The sequence below is a fragment of the Paroedura picta genome, chromosome 6 (assembly GCF_049243985.1).
Source record: "Paroedura picta isolate Pp20150507F chromosome 6, Ppicta_v3.0, whole genome shotgun sequence".
Classification (NCBI taxonomy): domain Eukaryota; kingdom Metazoa; phylum Chordata; class Lepidosauria; order Squamata; family Gekkonidae; genus Paroedura; species Paroedura picta.
Window position 1 is genome coordinate 109,477,104 of NC_135374.1, and position 19,537 is coordinate 109,496,640.

General features: G+C 43.6%; 1 protein-coding gene and 1 non-coding gene across 3 annotated transcripts in view; one reads left to right on the top strand and one right to left on the bottom strand.

Annotated features, from left to right (window-relative positions):
* GPC6 (glypican 6) overlaps positions 1-19,537 on the top strand; it is a 947,632-nt gene that overhangs the window by 918,119 nt on the left and 9,976 nt on the right. For both annotated transcript variants that reach the window (XM_077343885.1, XM_077343886.1), the window contains 2 exons: positions 12,958-13,094; positions 18,200-18,375. In XM_077343885.1, coding sequence (XP_077200000.1) covers positions 12,958-13,094; positions 18,200-18,375 — 313 coding nt within the window. The remainder of the gene's footprint in view (positions 1-12,957; positions 13,095-18,199; positions 18,376-19,537) is intronic.
* Positions 9,031-9,102, bottom strand: TRNAS-GGA (transfer RNA serine (anticodon GGA)). The gene has a single exon. It is a non-coding gene; the product is annotated as a tRNA-Ser (tRNA).

Here is a 19,537-nt window from a genome sequence, read left to right on the forward strand (position 1 = left end):
ACCCCCTGCCAGCAAACACTGGCAGGGGCTCATGGGAATTGTAGTCCATGGACATCTGGAGAACCACAGGTTGACTACCGCTGGTCTAACTCATATAGTTGATTTAGGAAAGGTGGGGGGGAAATTGATGAGGTTTCAGGAAAACTGGAATCAGTTGCTACAGCATTGGAGTACATGTTCTAATCGTACTGTTTGCCTGGAAGTATTGATATTTTGAAGCATTTTTCTCTATTTAACCTTTTTAAAATGAGTGCCACGAAGCAGGATTAATTTAATAGTTAATTATCAATGACATTATAGACAATCATTTTGTAATTATGTTTTCAAAATTTACATAAGATAGTTGTGACATGGGTAAGAATTAAGCATTTATAAGACAAAGAGTTGGCAAAAATATTTTTATTAAGGGTAGGAAATGTGGTTCAGGCATATATATCATTAATCACTTTCCAGATGAGGGGTTTTAAACTCAACAGGCTGTGGGATGTACTAAAGAATGATCCTCATGTTTTCCAGTAATGAGCAAGCTTTTACTTCTTTACACAGTGAGTTATTAAAATGCTGCCAGGGGATGTAGTGATGGCTACTTTTAATGGGAGTTGGACAGATCCATGAAAGATAGGTCTATCAGCTACTAGCCATCTTAATTCAAGAGAACTTCCACATGCAGAGACAATAAACCTATGTTTACCAAGAGGCAATGTCAGAGGACTTTGGCCTCTATGCTCTATTGTTGGCCATCCAGAGAAACTGGTTGGCCACAGTGTGAGACAGGATGCTGGACTTGATGGCCCTCTGGTCTGGTCCAGCAGGGCTCTTCTTATGCTTAGGCTTCAGTGGGAGCCAGTAGATGGCCTCCTATTCAATAAATCTCAATTTACATATAATTTAAATGGATTTACAGAGGTATAACAGTTTAGGATTGCACTGCAACAGTCTTAGGCTACAATCCTAAGAACACTTTCTTTGCTGTAAGCCTTACTGAGTAGACTTCCGTACGATTCTCCTTATCTAACTTAAACAAGAGTGGTATTAATCCATAATTGAATAATATTCTGAATATATGCAGGAATTATAAAGAAGAGCCTCATGGTTAGAGCTTAAGACAGCATGTCGGCTGTCTTACCACCCTGTGCTACAAGAGGCTCCTAAAGAAGATACCGTTCCTAAATAGAATTCTTAAGTGGCCTATCAACCTTGTGAATTCCAAGTCAGTGTCCAAATGAGTCCTTTAGATACAACACTCCTTAACCCCTATCGAGCTACCCCAAGGACTTGTGAGAAATAGATCATCTTCAAGAAGTGACCGGATTATATCACCTAGCAGCAAGCTTAGTTGACCAAACATTTTTGCAACCTCATAGAAAAGAAATGCCAAGAAGAAAGCTGGTTTAGAGGGATTGTTTGTTGTTATTGTTAAGTACCGTCAAGCTGTTTCCAGTTTATAGCGACCTTACAAATTAACAATCTCCAAAACATCATATTGTTCACAGCCTTGTTCATGTCTTGCAAACCAAGAGCCGGTTCTTCATTTCTGGATCAATCTCGGATCCTCCTCATTTCTTGCTGCCTTTCCCTTTCCCTTGCATTATGTTGGGATATGCAAATCCTTTCTCAACTTTTTTACCGTTGAGAAACCCCTGAAACATTCTTTAGGCTTCAAGAAACCCCAGAAGTAATGCAATCATACAAAATATGCTTGGGAAGCATAGCTGTGGACATGGCCACTCAGGACTCCTCCCCCTCCAGGGTCATTTTGGGAGGGGTAGGTGAATTGACATGACCATATATGGTCATATCACCTGATAAATTTTTAACAAAATTTTTAAAACATATAAAAATTAACTCGCACCCATTCAGGAAATCTTTCTAGGGACATTAAAAAAAAACAGGTTTCAGGAAATGCTGTTTGGGAACGAATGTGGGCATAATTGAGCAGAATATTAAACATGTCCTGCAGGGGGCATCAAAGGACATGAATATTTAGCATAGATGAGATAGGAACTTCCTGATGATTTCAAATTATCTCCTCCAGTGTCTTGATGGGCTTAACAGGAAACTTCCTGCTTTTTGAGCACACTTCCTCCCTGCTTGCTTCCAAAACTGTGGTTGAACAGATGAATGACTTCAGAAAATATCTTTTTGTACATAGTGGTTTCTCTTCTGAGTAAAACACTATTTTATTCTTTAAGCAGCCTGGTGCTGCCTTCTCTCTGCATATTCAAACTCTGCCAACAAATTCCTGTTTTGTCCAGTGTCTCTTGTCTTCTCATAATGTCATCAAAGAACGATAGCCTCAGTTTAGTCAGTTTAGGAGAGTTCAGGTGTTGTACATAAGAATAAAATAATCTCCCACTCATGTTTTCATTAAAGCCTAAAAGTCATTGTGTTCAAGGGACAAGGAAATGATTCTCCTATTCAGAAATGCTCATTTTGTGAAATATGCACTCTCGTGGGAGTTTTACAGAAACGCCAAAAACAGAATGCGCCAGTACATGTTCCTTCCCTTTTTACTCCCCTTGTGAACCTTGTGAAAATTTTGTCTTGCCTACAAAAACAGCTTTTTGTTGTGCGAGGGCATCACGGTTCTCAGATTCCTATTTTCTTCCTTTAAATTCCCCTTCAGTTTTCCAAGCATCAAATGGAAGGGGAGACGTGGCTTCATAATAAATCTCTCCAAGTTTATTTTACAAATGACAAAAGGTACCCACTTGTCTTTCGATGACAGAGTGTGACCACCCTCTGTGACTTCTTTAAGGATTAAGAAATCTCGCCCCCCCCCATATCTTCTCAAAGTTTCCTTCATTTTTAAAAAAGGAAATTAAGGCCCTTTGCGTGCAAAACACGCTCCGGGTGCAATTTTGAGACCTGTTAGTGTGACGATATCAGCAACCATGTCCTGTCTGCTGCTTAAAAGGGAGTCCTGATCGTTTTGTAAAGAACCAAGGCTTTGGTTAACCTTGGCTCTGGCAGACCTCATTAAAATAGCAGCCTGTCAGCTTCAACTTTAAAATATCCGACCTGTCACTTTTATATTCAGTAGAACAATCTACAGTTTTATTTGGGGCGTAATATTTTGCGTGTCGTAGGGATGCCTGGAGCGGAGGGGAAGGGGAAGCTCGGGCCAAGACTGCCATCTGGCGGACAATCTCCCTCACTGACTGATGACAATTCGAGAAAAGCTGGCTTCATACTCAGTTCTACGCGGGAGTACAAAGAGGTGACAAGGGCCCTCTTGGGCAAGTACCATTGAAATCAATTAAGTGTCTGGGATTAAAGCTGGAGTTCTTTTCGCCACATCGCTTGTGTTTTTTTGGTGGGTGTCATAAGAACTCCAGAGCAGTCTTGCTGGATTAGACAAATGGTCCACCAAGGGCAGGATCCTGTTTCAGACAATGGTCAATGAGATGTACGCAGAACAATGAGATATACGTTGTGCCCTGGCTCTGGTATTCAGAAGGTTACCTCTAATTGCCACCAGTGGGCCTGTCCTCTGTGAACATGCCTCACCTCTTCTTAATCAAATCAGGTGGGCATGCCTGCATCCTTTGACAGGGAATTCAAGAAGGTATTTACGCTGTGAATTAAGGAGCAATGTAGAAGGAGAAGGAGAAGGAGAAGGAGAAGGAGAAGGAGAAGGAGAAGGAGAAGGAGAAGGAGAAGGAGAAGGAGAAGGAGAAGGAGAGTTGGTTCTTATATGCCGCTTTTCTCTACCCAAAGAAGGCTCAAAGTGACTTACAATTGCCTTCCCTTTCCTCTCCCCTCAACAGCCACCCTGTGAGGTGGGTGAGGCTGAGTGAGCCCTGATTTCACTGCTCGGTCAGAACAGCTTTATCAGTGCCATGGCCCAAGGTCACCCAGCTGGCTGCATGTGGGGGAGTGCAGAATCAAACCCAGCATGCCAGATTAGAAGTCTGCACTCCTAACCACTACACCAAACTGTCTTCTGTCCGCCCAGAATGTACTGCCCCTGAGTTCTAAAACAGTGCGGATAGAAGTTATCTGTAGCCATGTTCTCTAACTCATACGTCATTTTATTTATTTTTCATTTATTATTGGAATTATAGGATCGCCCATCTACGCCTAGCCATTTCAGGGTGGTCTGCAACCATTTAAAACCAGTATGAATTATAACACAATAATAATCAGTGACCCATCAAAAACAACAATAATCCTTGATCCTGGGCCCCTTCACATGACTCACCACATTACTCTCCTGTATTGCTTACCAAATCCAGGATGTTACAAGGGAAAAAGTTTTGAGGGGGGAAGGGATTCTTAGATGCTTCTGGAAGCCTGGCCTCAACCAAATTCCTGTCAGAAGAGCTCTGTTTTGCAGACCCTGCAGAACTGAGTGAGCTCCGACAGAGCTCCCGTCTCTTCTGGGAGTTCATTCTACCAGCCTGTTGGAACCAGTGGAGCAAGACGCTCTTCAGGGGATGTATCCAGAGAGGGCTTCTATCTTTCTTCCAAATGAAAAAACTCCATGTTTCTCCATCTTGCCTTGGGGAACCAGTGTTCCAAGCTGGTGGTCATTTTAGTTGTCCTTTATTGTGCTTTCTTCAGCGTAATAGTATCCTTTTGGAGATGCACTATCCAGATCTTTAAACCGTATTCCAAATACAAGGGTGTACCTAGCTGAACTGACATTCCTGTATGCTTTCTTCTGGCAGGGTCACCTCATCTCCCCTCTCGGTTCTGCAGTGCTCAGTTATGGGAGGGGGAATGCAGTCCAGCTCACAGCACGGCTTCTGTACGCACATGTGTGAATTACACCCATCCAGTCTGTGCACTGAACTTGAACAGCCCTGATTCTCCTTTGCAAATCCCAGCTTTATTCAAACATTCTGGATAACCAACTTCAGTTTCTTACCTAAAGAATTGTGGCCATAAGCTCAGAGACACAAAAGACTGTGTCAGTTTTGATTGTGTCAGTTGATTGTGTCAGGGTTTTTTCCCCCCGCCCTGGTTGGTTGACAACTCTGTGAAGCAACGATGCCGCTCCACCTCTATGTGCTGTGAAAATATTCCAGCTATTTCCAGGTGTTGCCGCTCACCAAAATATGTTTACCACCGAGCTTCTGCCCCTCAGGGGAAGAGTGTCCCATTTTTCCCCATGAAGGTCAAGCCAAGGGTGAAAAGTGATAGCCACAGACCGCACTGCACCAAGTAAATGTCTGGCTCAGGGTTTTTCACGAAGGTTTTTTCGTTCCTCAGGTTTTAAAGAGCAAAGCTTAGTGAGTGCTTTTGTGGCCATTTCTTTTGCCCCACAATTTTAATCCCGTTATAGTGTGTGGAAAGTGTCCTTGCTTCCCTGTAAGATCCCTCATCGTATGTGGAGAAATCACATCTCAGATAGGAAGTCCAGAAACATGTTTCTGCCAGCTTTGTCTAGAGACGTGTTGTGAAAATCCATTTCACACTCCTCCTGTCAAGCACAACTATCTCTGAGTAGCCGGAAAAGTGAGGCCGATGTCATTCACACGGCACTTACAATAGTCGCGGACTAGAGTAGAATCTCCTCTTTTTGTCCATCTGCTGAAGGACACTATTCATTTTAGAGCTCCTAGTCAGCTCCTAGTTTTTTTTTACACCTTGCCACATGTCGGTCTATTTGAGTTATCCCTTTTCACTGGCATGAAAACTGGGAAGTACATTCTAGGACAGGGGTAGTCAAACTGCGGCCCTCCAGATGTCCATGGACTACAATTCCCACGAGCCCCTGCCAGCGAACGCTGGCAGGGGCTCGTGGGAATTGTAGTCCATGGACATCTGGAGGGCCGCAGTTTGACTACCCCTGTCCTAGTAGTATGAGAGATACTAACTTTACTGGCATTTCCTTGAGGGACGTTTTGGGGTATAATTGGTAGCTCCTCATGTTCTAGCTCTTTTTGGGCGACAAAGAGAGAGAATGGCAGAATCTTGGGGGGGGGGGGGAGACCTAATTTCCTGTACAGAATAATGCTGAGAGATCCTGAGCCCTATCCAGAGGGCTAGTTGAATGCTTCCGAGCACTAAGGGAACGCAGTTCTTGGGCCCTGCTGGCCACATAACCAATAAGGCTCAGGAAAATTCCCCTCATCAATGATGCCTCAAGGTGCTTGCCAAGTTTTCTGGAATTTTAAACAATTCTATTTATTTTTTATTTTATTTTTTAAAAAATCGCAATCAGATAAAGACACAATTTTTTACTTTCTCTCGCTGGGGCAAGTTGCCATAAACAAGGGACCTATCAAAACTTGGGGTGAGCTCACCTTAGCTCCAACCTTGATCAGCATGATTGCTGACTTCATATCTGCCCCCTCAGTTAGGACCTTATGAGTCTACTATGCCCCAGAAGGTGAAGGAAGAAGAAGAAGGTGAAGGAAGAAGACGAAGAAGAAGAAGAAGAAGAAGAAGAAGAAGAAGAAGAACAAGAAGAAGAACAAGAAGAAGAACAAGAACAAGAACAAGAACAAGAACAAGAACAAGAACAAGAACAAGAACAAGAACAAGAACAAGAATAAAACAAGAAGAAGAAGAAGACGAAGAAGAAGAAGAAGAAGAAGAAGAAGAAGAACAAGAAGAAGAAGAAGAACAAGAACAAGAACAAGAACAAGAACAAGAACAAGAACAAGAACAAGAACAAGAACAAGAAGAAGAAGAAGAAGAAGAAGAAGAAGAAGAAGAAGAAGAAGAAGAAGAAGCTCCAGCTCCAGTTTCAGCAGCAGGGTCCTGATGCTGCATGAAGCAGGACCAATTAGAGACACAACCCAAAAATTCCTGATTGGTCCCAAAGTAACTATCTAATCCCATACTGTACTTAACCTAGTATCCACCTATATTAGAAGAAGAAGAAGAGTTGTTTCTTGTATGTTGCTTTTCTCTACCAGGAGGAGTCTCAAAGTGGCTTACAATCTCCTTCCCTTCCTCTCCCCACAACAGACACCCTGTGAAGTAGGTGAGGCTGAGAGAGCCCTGATTCCTGCTCGGTCAGAACAGCTTTATCAGTGCTGTGGTGAGTCCAAGGTCACCCAGCTCACTGCATGTACAGGAGGAGCGGGGAATCAAACCTGGCTCACCAGATTAGAAGTCCGCACTCCTAACCACTACATCAATCTGGCTCTTAATAATTAATATTAATATCCAAAGAACACCCAAATTCAAACCAAACATGATGACATTTCACTTTTGTTTCTTGTCTGTTACAGGCAACTCTTTCTATGACTCGATATCTGGTGTTTCCCGTATTCACTTTATTTATTTATAATCTCAATTTACATGCTGCCCATCTCACTGCTCCAGTCCTTATTTCAATATGTGGCATATCACTTTCTACATTTGAAGATTGGCTTACTTAGCTTTGACCAAGGTTTGTAAGATCCAGAGCCTTTCAAGAGGTTCCAGGAAGAAGGAATGAAAGGGGGGAAAGTTAGTGCATAGCTTTAGCTGAGCTAACTGATGAGGAACTATTATTAATCAGAGTAAGCACAATAGTATCTCACCCTTTGATGTACAGCAGTGGACTAGCCATGTATCTTATGGAAAGTATACCCAGTGGTTTGTAGGCCCTGGAGGACTGCCAGCAGCCAGGATAAGAGCATGGGTGTGTGATTTATCTCACTGCATACCTTTCCCACAGTCCTGAGATAGAACTTTTCCACACTTAAGGCTTACCTTGTTGGAGAGAAAATCCCAGAATCATCTTTTCTTCTTTGACTGCAGGCTCTACCATAATGTAAGATCAGTTCTTATTAAGCTAATTCTTGTTTTTTATCTTGGTTGAAGTAGAAAGACCCTTCTTTCGTTTATGTTGTCTGATAACCATCAGGAGATTATATGGATGGATGGATGGATGGATGGATGGATGGATGGATGGATGGATGGATGGATGGATGGATGGATGGATGGATGGCCCATCGAATTAGGAAAGAACTTAGGGAACACAGTCAAGGGTGTGCCTAGCTGAACTGATCTTAAATATGTGGCCATAAATTCTATGTATGTTTGATCAAAGCTGCTAATATTTTTCATAAACTTTTAATGTTGTAATCCAGATTGTATCGCATAATCTATTTTGTTTTATATTGTATGACTCAGTTTTTAATTACTGTGTTTTCTTGATTTGGTCAATGACTGCAATAACAAATGCTACCAACTACTTACCTTGTTTTCACCATGGGGAGGAATCCCTTTGAATTTGAGAGCCTACAGCGGGAAAGGCAAAAATAAGTGCAGAACAGATTTTATAGTTTGGGGCTTTCAAAACACAAACGTGGGGTTTTGCATTAGTGTGGAAATGGTCATAGAGACAGCCCGGCTCAAAGTCGTACAGAGCTTCATGCACAATCAGGGGTTTGAATTCCGGTCTCCTGGGCCAAAGCACGACATATTACTTCTAATTAAAAATAGGATTCACCATGCATTTTGTTGAATTTACTTAGTAAAGAGCTAGGACTCGTGTTTAAGTAACTAGATATCTTATCTGAAAACTGCAATCGAGTTTTCTGGATTTCTAAGTGGGACCTTTAAATCACTCAGTTCTTTGGGGACGCAGTGGAGAGCCGTTTTAACTTTATATATTGAAGCCATCCACACAAAATGTTTACCCTATTCAATACTTTGTTTTCTGTTAAATAAACCTTTGTTGTTCATCTCCATTTCCATCTTATCAGTTTAGTCAAATGTCTAGGAAAAAGCCGTTTCTGTTTACCTCTCAAATAATTCCTCCCTTGGTCTAGCAGGTTCTCATACAAGAGACGTTTCAAGAACTGATGCTACTTATTCGTTAGTCAAATCTTGTGACCACTTTTTAATTTGAATGTGGGTGGGCAGGGCTTAAAGTCTCTACAGGAGAAGCCAGAGTGAGGGATCGGGTATTCTCCTGTCCAATGGGCAGTTGCCACAGAATCTTCTCCCCAGAGGAAACTGTCTTATACTGAACCAAACTCTTGGTCCACCAAAGTCAGTATTGTCTACTCAGACTGTCAGTAGCTTTCCAGGGTCTCAGGTAGAGGTTTTTCACATCACCTGCTGCCAATCTTTTTTAACTGGAGATGCCAGGGATTGAACCTAAGACCTTCTGCATTCCAAGCAGATGCTCCACCACTGAGCCACAGCCCCTCCCCCTTCTCTCTTATCTCACAGCTGGCTCACCAAGCAGTTATCAAGCACTCTTAACACCAAGGTATTCACATATATTGCATCCTGGCAAAAGCTGTATAACACAGCATGATTGAATGCTGGCAGGGGCCCATGGGAATTGTAGTCCATGGACATCTGGAGGGCCACAGTTTGCCCACCCCTGATTTAGGTCCATTCATCATTAATGAATACTTCCCATCTGGGACAACCTATAAGGCAAAATAGAAGGGGCTGTCAGCACATTTTAAGTGTGTCTCTTAGGAATGGGGCACATATCCATTTGTGTTTATTTCTGTGTGTGAATATCAATATATGTCTATATAAACAACAGGCATTTGCATATACATTTGTAAGTCATTGTCAGCAGGCGGGGCCTGTCAGCGGTCACCACGCTGATTTGCATAGCTTCTGTCTGAGGAGAAGGTAGAATGTTGGAAATGACAACTGGGAATGACAGCTGGACCATCTTTTCCCTGAGGGCAGTGACAGAGTCTGAGTGTTTTACCTGAAGGATTTTATCTGGGGAGCTCTGAAGACTCAGCGTGTCTGGCATGGGCACGAAAGATTTTGTGCATGAGGAAGTTTAAATGATAACAGCTCAAAAGAATGGGAACAGCCCCTCGTTCTACTGTAGTTTTTGGAGATCCATATTGCGATACTTTAAAAATATTTACTAATACATTTAGACTAAAGTATGGAATTATAGAAGTGAGGGCAGGCAAGGAGTTACAGGGAGAGGCTCCTTTTCCACTCCATCACTTTCCCTTCCTTAAAGCCCCTTTTCCTTCTTCTTCTCTCCCACCCAGCCTATCCTTATCTTCCACTCTGCCATCTTCAGCTTTTCCTCCTGTTCTCCTCCCAGTGTTGGCTGCTGTGGGGGAATACATTTGATGGCTTCAGGAGGCTCTCTGAAACCAAAGAGGACAAGTTGCTGGGGTCAGTAAGGAGGACCACTTGTTCCCTCGATCCCTGTCCATCTTGATTACTCAAAATGAGTGACCATCAGATAGGAGGCCCACTGGGAGAGATTGTCAACCTCTCCCTGTCTACTGAGGAGTTCCAGGAAGTACTGAAGGAGGCGGTGCTCTGTCCTCTGTTAAAAAAATCCATCACTGGACCCACAGGACCCAGCCAGCTACCACCCAGTTTTGCATCTTGCGTTTCTGTGAAAGGTCGTTGAAAGGACCATGGCAGACCAACTACTGGCTTACTTGGAGGAAGCTTTGGCGCTCGACCAATACCAGTCAAGCTTCCGCCCTGGCCAAGGAGTGGAGACAGTGTTGGTCACCTTAGTGGATGATCTCCTGTGCCAGCTGGATTTGGGTGGTTTGGCCATACTCATGATGCTTGATCATGATGCTTCATTTGATGTGGTTGACCATGAGTTATTGGCTGGGATTCAGGGGGCAACCCTTCAATGGCTGTGCTCCCTTTTCCGAAACTGGACTCAGAGGGTGGCTGTGGAGGATGCTCTATTGAGCCCCTATCGACTCCCTTGTGGGGTCCCACAGAGGGGGTATTCTCTCTCATGTTATTTTATATCTTTATGCATCAGAGTTTATGCTGGTCCAGAGTTATGGGCTGGGCTTTAATCAGTATGCAGATAACACCCAGTTCTATCTTGTTGTCATGGACTGCCACCCAGACTTCCCCCCTGGATACATTTGACAGATAACTGGAAGACATCACTGGGTGGTTAGAACAGAGTCGCCTAAAACTCAATCCTTCCAAGATGGATGTCCTGTGGCTGAACAGAAAAGGGGCATGACAGGAAGTGCACCTCCCCACCTTTGTTGGGGCACGGCTTATCATCTCACCCACAGCAATGAATATGGGGGTGATTCTGGATGCCTCCCTTTCTATAGAGGCCCATGTCACAGGGGTAGCCCGCATGACATACTACCATCTTTGCCATGTGAGACTGTCTGGCCACAGTGATCCAGGCAACGGTCTCCTCTAGATTGGACTTCTGTAACTTGCTCTATACTGGCTTATGCTTGTCCTTGACCCGGAAACTGCACTGGTGCAGAATGCAGCTGCTAGGATCCTTACTGGTACACCTTGGAGGGTCCATATCCAGCCTGTGCTGAGTTAACTGTATTGATTACCAGTGGGGTCCCAGGTCATGTTCAAGGTCTTGGTCCTGACCTTTAAGGCCATTTGCAGCTTGGTCCCTGCCTATCTGAGGGACCACTTGTTTCCTTATGCCCCCCACAAGGTGCTTCACTCTGCAAGTGCTAATCCATTAGAAGTCCCTGGCCCTAGAGAAATACACCTGGCCTTGACCCTGGTCACAGCCTGGCTCCATGAGGCTGCCATCTTATGTATTTATTTATTATTAAATTTCTATACCACCAGCTCCTGGACCAGCCAGCTTGTGGGGTTGACAACAGAATACAAACATACAACAGCAAGATTACCCTCTCGCCGATAAAAATGCAGTACTGGATCTTGGAATCCCACAAGCCATGGTACATCTGAGGGGTTCTCAAGGTATACTGTTGTACCCCGGTATGCTGGTTGAGAAACGCTCGCTTAGATGCCAAACTTTTTATTAAAGCATAATTATAGTGTTCTTAATATAAACCTAAGCCAACAACATGTTATATGAGCCATCCATCCCTGATCGACAGATAATTAAAGGAGTACAACTACGTGAGTCCATTATACTTTCTAACCCCCAGGAGTAAGCAGGTCACAGGCAAGGAGCCCCTTCTGAGAAGTTCTCTATGAACTTCCCAGATGTATACAATTTCAGAATCATGTCCCAATAATGGTTAATTTTCCCCCTTGATAAAGGCACCATTCTTGGCTAACTCATTAATTTGCCACTCCAAACGCCACACAAGGTTATCTTTACTTAAAATATCTTTTGGGAATATATAAAAAATGTTAGTTCATTCCTGCTGCTTTTTATCTTAACGAAGTCTGTTTTAAAATAATTCTAGGTCTTTCATATACAAGAATATCTGTTTGTCCTCAGCCGGCACATCCATCCTTGAATCACATCTTCACGCCTGTGAAGTTGGACATTTGTATAGTTTTCAGATGCTTCTACAAATGGACCTCAAGTAATTTTATCTCATGGGAATGGGTTAACTGGCTTTTGATATTCTTGGCTCCGCAACTCTTATTTTTACTCCACCTCCAGTCTGGGTAGCTGGCAAAGGGTGTTAAGAGGTGGAAGGGACTGGTTTTTGACTGTGTCTTCTTATTGTATTTTGATTATTGTGGTTTTATTATTGTAAACTATTCCAAACTTAAATAATAACATGCTGATAAGCACCCTGAGCATTGGAAGAGTGGGATATAAATAAAATATCATTATTTTTATATCAATAATAGCATTTTCTACTCTTCTCCTTGCTGGTCTTCTACACTGTTCTGGGTCTCCCTTCTTGGCCGTTTTCCTGAGAAGTTTGCTCTGACTGTTATGGGCCCTTTCGCACATGCTAAATAATGAAATTTCAGTCCACTTCAGTGTTTGTTTGCAAGGGGATTTTGCCATTTCACACTGTAAAATCCAGTCGCAAAGTGTGTTGAAAGTGCATTATTTGTGAAAGTGCTCATAGGGCACTTCTATGATGTTTTGGTCAAGGCCATCCACTGTTTTCCTGTCTTTCTGGCCTTACCCATGACACATGGCTTGAACTGTAAGCCTCCTAATGAAAATGTCCTGAGTTGGCTTTTGCTGAGAGATTCCATGCATTGCCCAGTAGATTAATTAATCTTGACTTCCTCCATTGTCACCACCATCGACAATGAAACTAACACGTGTTGTAATAACCATTTGTCGATTCGCCTTTCTGACCAGATATTCTCAATTCTGATTAGGTGATTGACATTAAGGAAAAACTGAAGCTTTCAAAAAAGCTCTGGTCTGCACTACCCTACTCGATCTGCAAAGAGGGAAGCGTGACTGCCGGCCCATCAAATGAGGACGACTGCTGGAATGGTCACGCCAAGGCAAAGTAAGGAATTGCAATCGATATCGAATGGCCAAAATATTTTTTCAGATCTGAGCCCAGCAGTTTAATAGCTTTTTAAAAGTCAGACCCTCAATGTAGGTGATGGTTTTTCATTATTGAATCAAAGATGGCTCAACTGGGATTCTCAATTGACCTCTTTCTGATGCCCAGTGAGTCTAAGATCCTTAATACTTTGAAACAAAAACAATTTGATCTCAAACGGTCAAAAATGTTCCCTCTACAACCATATGTCTATTCCCCAGCTGTCTTGGGCATCCAAGTAAACCCTGGGAGAATGGCAAAATATTTTTACAATCTTGTCCATCCATGTCTTCAGAGAGCCTTTATGCTGGCAAGAATGTGTGCACTTCCCTCAAACATTTTAGCAGGCAGATACCAGCATATTCCAAGGAGAGAAAGGTTGTGCCCATGCTCTGCCAGTTTTTCTGATTCAGCCCTGCATATAATTCTGGACTGCCAGCTCCATGACCATTTATGCACTGGGAACTTCACTGCCCCAGCTCCCGTGCAGGAGTGCAAATCGGGGGCAGATGAGGTGCACCAGTTCAAATGCTCCCCAATGTGGGTGCAGGAAGAGGTGGGGCAATCTCCCACAACTAATACTCCCGCCTGCAGCCCGGCATGAAACCTCCAGTGCGTAAATAGTTCATGTGAGCCCTCATAGTGAACTTCTCCTTCCCTTATTGTCTTCTTGCAGGTTAACAAGCAATGACACTCTACTCCAGTTCCTTTTAAACGATCATTCTGTTGAAACCACACTGTGCGCAGCTGAATTTTTAATGATTGCATCTCGAGCTAGAATTGAGATGTTTTAAAATTAATTTTACATGCAACCTGTTCAGTTGCATGTGTTATATCCTTGCTGTATGCCAATAAAGATATTGTTATTGCTATTGCTATTGCTACTGTTATTACTAGCTTCAAAGCCCATTCCTAAGAATGGGCCTTGAATGGGCCCCCTCCCCCGGCCCCTAGCCAGGCAGCTTAAGGTGGCTTTGGGCCGCAGCTCGCAGCCGGATCAAGTGGGGTGGGCGGTGGCTGGGCAGCTCATTAGCAGGGCCAGGACAGAGCTCCTTAGCAGGCAGCCAGCAGGCCCAGCCTAGCAGGCCAGGAGGCCCTCATTAGCAAGGCCAGCCTAGCAGGCCAAGAGGTCCTCATTAGCAAGCCCTCCACCACAACCCTTTGCCCAGGGCCTCTCCCCTTACCTGCTGCTGGTTCCAGGCATTGAGGCCTCTGAGAGCAAAGAGGCTAGAGTCCAGGGACGGAGGGCGGGAGCTGCAGGGGCAGGGCCAATCAGGACAAAGCTGGCTGCACCCTGATTGGCCCAATTCTAACTTGGACAGCCGGACACATCCCACTCCCTAGGCTGTTTCATAAATAGAGGAACAACAATGGATGATGATGATGATGATGATGATGATGATGATGATGATGATGATGATGATGATGATGATTGAAAGGCCATGTGAAATCAGAAAGTGCAAGGAGGGGCAATGATCTATAACCAAAATTCTGAAAATTCTAACCAAACCACAATTCACAGGATTCTCTGGGAGGAAGTCATGGAGAGGGGGGGAGATCACTGTTAAAGCACAGAAGTGTTCCTACTGATACTCTTCAGATTTTCAGGATATAAGCTTTTGAGAGTCCACGCTCCTTTTGTCAGACATGAGTAGGAATGGAATCTATTTATCCTAGTCAGAAGTTGGGTGAGGTGTAAAAAATGCTCAGAAAGGATGCAAAGGTACTAGACATAGAATAATCAACTTTATTACAGCAGAGAGGAAATGCTTAGGGGCATAAAATTAGCATCTCTGTTGAGGTAGGTATCCTGTGTCCCTATTCAGCCTGGGGGTGGGGGGTGGGGTCCATTGTTCTGAATTTGTGAACCTTCTGACCAAAATAAAGACTCAGTTCCCCATTCCCACTGGTGTCAGACAAAAGGAGCTTTGATTCTTGAAAGCTTATATTTCTCATTAGTCTCCAAGGTGCTACTGGAGTTGAATCTAGTGGTTTACTACGATACTCTCTGCAAGTATTCCCTATTCCCTGTCTTTCAGTTGTGTGGTTGACTTGCACACTTTACTGGGAGTTCTGATAAAGCAGGGGTAGTCAACCTGTGTTCCTCCAGATGTTCATGGACTACAATTCCCGTAAGCCCCTGCCATTTGCTGGCACGGGCTCATGGGAATTGTAGTCCATGAACATCTGGAGGAACACAGGTTGACTACCCCTGTGATAAAGGGTCTGGCTTTCCTTTTGAGGAAGTCAGTATGTCAAGTTCACTTGTGCTGGTGAACATCTCCCCTTGCCCTAAGACTGTCACGCTAATTAGGAAAGGCCAGGTAGCATTAATCCTAGGCTACCAGTTAGAACACATGCATAGGGGCTGTTCCTCCTGACCTATTTTTTTTTTAAAGACAACCAAGGAAGCCTTATTATCAGAGAAGTAATTTAGCTAGGTCACCCAAGAACAAGTGGTTGGGAGGAGCGGGTGTGAGAAACCAGGTAAACGCTGATGGAACGCTAATGAACAAATCAAAATGCAATCAGAGGAGCGTCTGACCCTTTTGGCCTTGTGGGAAGGACTCAGCAGGTCTGTCTCCATCACTGATGGCTGTCAGAAAATGTTCCTGGGGAAATATTCCAAAAGAGATTTGGAAAAGTAAATAGAAGCAGCCACTTTATTTTTTAAAGGTTGTTTCAAAAATACAGGATACTGTAAACCGGGGGTCAACAGTCATTTTGAGCCTCGAGCCTCTGGGCGCCTTTGGCTTCTGACACAGTGTGATGGGTGGAGCCACAAAATGGCTGCCACAGAATTGTGATGGGTGGAGCCACAAAATGGCTGCCACAGAATTGCTTCTTCAGGAGACAGAGCGAGACACAAAATGGTAGCTGTGGCCTGCCTTCAGCCATACAGTGAAGATGCTTGTGCTGGGGTGACACAAGCTGCTAAAAGAATATTTTTATGAATCTGGATAGCCAATCAAGTCTCCTGGGGCCATCTTAAAAGGCTTTACCTGGCCTTGACCACTTTTTTAAAAGTACTTGGCAGGCAACATGAAAGAAGCACTTCATTGGAGGCACCTGTTGCAGACAGATGAACTACTTGGGAAGATGACAGAAGTCATGAGAACTGGAAATCATCAGAATCCTATTATGAACCCTTAAGAATGAGCAAAAGGCATAGGTTTCAATGCTGCTCTAGTTGACAACCCTACGTATGGGAGAAGACTTTCATGGTAGTTAGTGTATGGGCTCCTCACTTGGGACATTACATTTTTACCATAGACATTATGGTAATTCCTAAAGAGGCATAACACCACTTCTGAGTTTTTCCTCAAAGTGATGTCACACCCTCCAGCCAGTTTGGTGTAGTGGTTAAGACTGCAGATTCTGCACTCCCCCACATGCAGCCAGCTGGGTTACCTTGGACTAGCCACAGCACTGATAACGCTGTTCTGACTGACCAGTAATATTAGGGCTCTCTCAGCCTCACCACCCTCATAGGGTGCCTGTTGTGGGGAGAGGAAAGGGAAGGCGACTATAAGCCGCTTTGAGACTCCGGGTAGAGAAAAGCGGCATATAAGAACCAACTCTTCTTCTTCTTCTTCTTCTTCTTCTTCTTCTTCTTCTTCTTCTTCTTCTTCTTCTTCTTCTTCTTCTTCTTCTTCTTCTTCTTCTTCCATATTGATTTTTTTCTAATGGAGATGGGGGGACAATAAGGTAAAGGAATCATCTGCCCCTACCAGAAATTGAGAGCTGGGAGGGGGACCATCAAACAAAGAGTTATAGCCTGCCAGCATTTCTATGTAAGAGCTGTAAAGTATCAGAGTCACTTAATGAAAGAAGATGTCTAGTTATCAGTCATTAGGTCTCTTCCAACGATTGCCCCAAATTTTTAGTGGCATGTTTCCTTATTAGCACATGCATTCCTTAAGTAACTCTGATCAGTCTATCGCTTTGCATAGCATACTGGTTTGCAATAGCCTAAGGGCTGGGTATGTGTTTTTAATTCCAAAAGTTTTTCTTAAATTGTGCACAATAAAAGTAATATAATTTTGACAATAATACCAACAGGACCTTTGAAAGTCCTCTTATAAGTTGGATTTTTATGGTTCCAGTTCTAGGCCCATTCTGTACACATTGTATAATGCACTTTCAATGCACTTTTGCAGCTGGATTTTCCTGTGCAGAACAGGATAATCCACTTCTAAAGTGCACTGAAAGTGCAGTATCCAACATGTGCAGAATGGGCCCTAGTCCGTTCCCTCCTTTTTTTTGGTTTTCATTTGTCTTTCTGGCAGTTTGTCTACCATATTGGTCTTCTCTTTGATTAACCACCCATCACTTTCCACAAAGCCACTATGTGGACTATGAAAAACAATTTGAGAAACAGAAGCAATTCCCTATCTAGTTCAACAATGGCTTCAAAATGCAGTGCCTTTCTTCATGATCAAGTGGGTGAGCACACTTTTTAACACACCATGTTCATACTGACAATAATGGCTGAGTTTTATCATCTAAAAGCATTTCCTGTGAAATACGCATTCAAGTATAACATCACTTCTGGGATTTTCCTCAAAGTGATGTCATACCCTCCTCCTGACAACCATTCTGAAAATTTTCTAACAGAGATGGGGGGGGGGGGGAGTTGCAGGAATCGTGTTATTCAGAGTCAGGCTAAGCCCAAGGCCGAACAAAATAAGAGGAGAAGGCGAGACCTTCTTTTCGGAGTGCTGCTGTTCAACAGGTCGGGTGTTCTGGGCCCATTTCCAGTTATGTTTCTCAAATTGTATCTTCTTCAGTATCCTTCCTTTCTCACACTTAGAGTTAAAAGTGAGTCATGACAATAAATGATTTGTTCTTTAAACTATAGACATATTCTGTGTGAATATCCTTTCCCGAAAGATCCACATGTACCCACAATCTGGATAAAGACTAGATCTGATCAGGGATCAAATTGTTGTTTTTCAAAGTTGTGGGTTATGGATCACCAAACAATTATAGTGTCCTTCCACTTTTAGGCCTTGATGAAGATTCTTTGTCTTAATAACTGTCTATCTGTTCATTCTGTTGCACAGATATTTACCAGAGATTATGAACGATGGACTCACCAACCAGATCAACAATCCTGAGGTTGATGTGGACATCACCAGGCCCGATACCTACATCCGGCAACAAATCATGGCCTTGAGAGTCATGACCAACAAACTCAGGAATGCGTACAATGGGAATGATGTCAATTTTCAGGACACAAGTGAGAAATTATATTCTTCAGACGAACTTAATTTGCTTTATTCCAGCGTTGCTCTGGAAGGTGCATAAACCATTCAAGGATGTCTGTGGCTTTATTCCCTGTAAGGCTGGAGTTGCCAGATCCAAGTTCAGAAATAACTGGAGACTTGGAGGGTGGAGCCTGAGGATAGGGCATAATGCCATAGAGTTCCTTTCCAAAGCACCCATTTTTCCCCAGGCAATCTAATCTCTTTCATCTGGAGGTTGTCAGGAATCAGGATGAGCCCAGCCTGCGGAGCCTCAGGTGAAAGCGCATTCGAAATCCAACAGTCGGTTGCAAATTTCAAAAGTAGCTTTATTAGGCAAAGTTCATAGTACGCTAAAGCATGCCAAGATCTTCCTAAGCAAAGATCTTGATAATAACAAAGTGTTAGGGGAGCAGGTGGGGTAGTTATAGGGCTCACCAAGTAGGGGAGGGGGTCCAAAGGTATTTCGGCGGGAGAGTAGAGAAGTGACAAAAGAAGTTGGTTCCCAAGCGGCCAGATGGCCAGGAACCTTATCAAGCGATTGGCACTTTGTTGAGACTTTGAGTTGTCTCCGCAAGGACACTTACAGTAAGATTGATACATTCAGATAGAGCCGCTCCCGCTGGGAAAGGAAGGGAGTGAAGTTCTCAGAGGACAGGTTTATTGCTTTATGGCCTTGGCCAGAGCCTGCCAGAGAAGTGTGAAAATATGCAGGAACAGATAGAGCCAGGGATGTCATGAATCGGGGTTCATGACAGAGGTAAATTTTAATCCCAGGAGATCTCTACCCACTACCAAAGCTGCCATTTCCTACAAGGGAACTGGTCTCTGTTGTCTAGAGCTTGGATAGTCAACCCTTGGTCCTCCAGATGTTCATTGACTACAATTCCCATGAGCCCCTGCCAACAAATGCTGGCAGGGGCTCATGGGAATTGTAGTCCATGAACATCTGGAGGACCACAGGTTGACTACCCCTTGGTCTAGAGAGCAGTTAAAATTCTGGGAGCTCTCCAGGCCCCTCTGGAGCTTGGCAACTGTAGAGAAAGCCCTTTCTCTGGTTGCCTCCCATCCATGGCAGGCGCACCCAAAGCAAGGCCTCTGAAGATTACTGAAGTGGATGAGTTGTTTTCATGGGAGAAGGTTGTTCTTAAATGACAC